The sequence below is a fragment of the Acyrthosiphon pisum genome, chromosome X, assembly GCF_005508785.2.
Source record: "Acyrthosiphon pisum isolate AL4f chromosome X, pea_aphid_22Mar2018_4r6ur, whole genome shotgun sequence".
In the NCBI taxonomy this organism is placed as follows: Eukaryota; Metazoa; Arthropoda; class Insecta; order Hemiptera; family Aphididae; genus Acyrthosiphon; species Acyrthosiphon pisum.
Genome location: NC_042493.1, coordinates 40,460,319 through 40,462,067, shown reverse-complemented (window position 1 = coordinate 40,462,067; position 1,749 = coordinate 40,460,319). Strand labels below are relative to the sequence as shown.

The window sequence follows — 1,749 nt, the reverse complement described above, 5'->3', positions numbered from 1 at the left end:
GATTTGCATTATATATTAAAATACAAATAATCTAGCGGGTACAGAAGATTATTATTTTTTTTAAAAGTCCCAATTTATTATAACCAAATAAATATATAATATAATCAAATACCTATTATATTATTATATTTTGAGTTTGTATTAAACTTAAATGTTAACAAAAACATTATTAATAAAAATAAAATAATTTCAACTGTAGGTTTTCTCAATAATTAATGAAGTCCTTCATTCAGTATTTTGTAAATATAAGTTGACACTTGACAGTTTGGTACAAATTCAGAAAACAATACTTTTATAATTTCCAACACTTGAAATGTAAATGCAATAAACTTTAGCTTATAACGATAGTACTATACCTAGTATATTAATAAAGCAGTGGTATAACTCTTCATTCACAAAAAAAATCACCAAATAATGATAAAAGGAAAACCCAAGGTGTTAAGTTTAATATTTTATTAATGTAATGTTTTAAAATGTATTTTCATTACCTCTTTCCAGGATTTTGTATTTTTTTCTTTTACACCAGGATTCCGAAGGTTATTAAGGTGTTGCACCAACTCATCCCACGAGCCTTCGAGGTCATTTTTTCCGTTAATTGTTCTAAATTTACCAGTGGCGACATGAGGGTGTTGTACCATGTAGTCTACCATAAAAGTTAATTGTTTATCATTTCTTCTGCCTTGTCTTGACTTTTTTTGATTAATCTCTTGCTCATCATTTTGAGATATTCTATGATAATTCAAATTTAAACAAACAGTTAGATGTTATAAAAACGCAAATAGGTAGTTAGTAAACTTTTAATAATATAAGTACTTACGATTGAGTAGCTATCCTCTTCATATTTAGAATCAAGTATAACAGGTATAGACAGGTAGACAGGTATAACAATTAACAGGTATAACAGGTAGACAAGTATAACAATCACATATATTCAGTTTTTTTTTTAAATAAAAAGTACACGGAACAAATTACGAGTGTGAAGTAACAAATTCGTTTTTCGTATTAATTTAAAGTTTAAACGAAAATACGAACTAAAATTAAATGTAATTTCCTGTGATAAAGAATCATGATAAGAATACTTCTCGCACTGTGATTGGATACAATTTATAAACTCCCAGAAAATGATCATTAGGTGATGATTTCCTATCGACTTGTTGGTAACGAAATTTGTAAGCGCAAACTATCGATAGAGGCGTTTACAGAATCACTTATAGCGTTTTCCACCGGTCTGCACTTTTGCACCAAGTGTGCACTGGAATAGTTCACTGATAATCGTACTGGTGCAACACAATGCAAGAGCAGATGAAACATAAATTTTTCTTTATCATTTCGGCTTTATCATAATTCTGATTAATGTTAGGTTAGGAAAATAACAAACATATAAATAAAATATTTGTACCACTCATAGACCTTATACTAATAGACGGTACGCACGGACTAAGATAGTATGGACTGGTATCGACTACCTTATCAGTGGCCCTAAAATGTTTCTAAAGCCGCCGTAAGGTACAACTAGGGGTAAAAGCGCCATCTATAGGTGTGTTATAAAAACACAATAATTAGAATTAGAAAACATAAAAAATCAAAATACAAAATAATAAATATTAATAATATACTTCAAAAATAATATTATAATTTATAATGTACTCATTACTGACTGATTACGCAAAATTGTAATATATTATGTAAATATACAATATAAGTAACTTTATTTGACACTAGGAGCGCTTTTACCCCTAGTTGTACCTT

The 1,749-nt window shown here is 28.4% G+C and overlaps 1 protein-coding gene across 1 annotated transcript in view; it reads right to left on the bottom strand.

Moving 5' to 3' along the window:
- LOC100569246 overlaps nucleotides 1-1,741 on the bottom strand; it is a 3,271-nt gene extending 1,530 nt beyond the window's left edge. The window contains exons 1-2 of the mRNA XM_016800608.2: nucleotides 818-1,741; nucleotides 489-729 (exon numbers count right to left, since the gene is read on the bottom strand). Of these exons, the coding sequence (XP_016656097.1) occupies nucleotides 489-729; nucleotides 818-840 (264 nt within the window). The 5' untranslated portion in view covers nucleotides 841-1,741. The remainder of the gene's footprint in view (nucleotides 1-488; nucleotides 730-817) is intronic.
- Nucleotides 1,742-1,749: the final 8 nt, after the last annotated feature.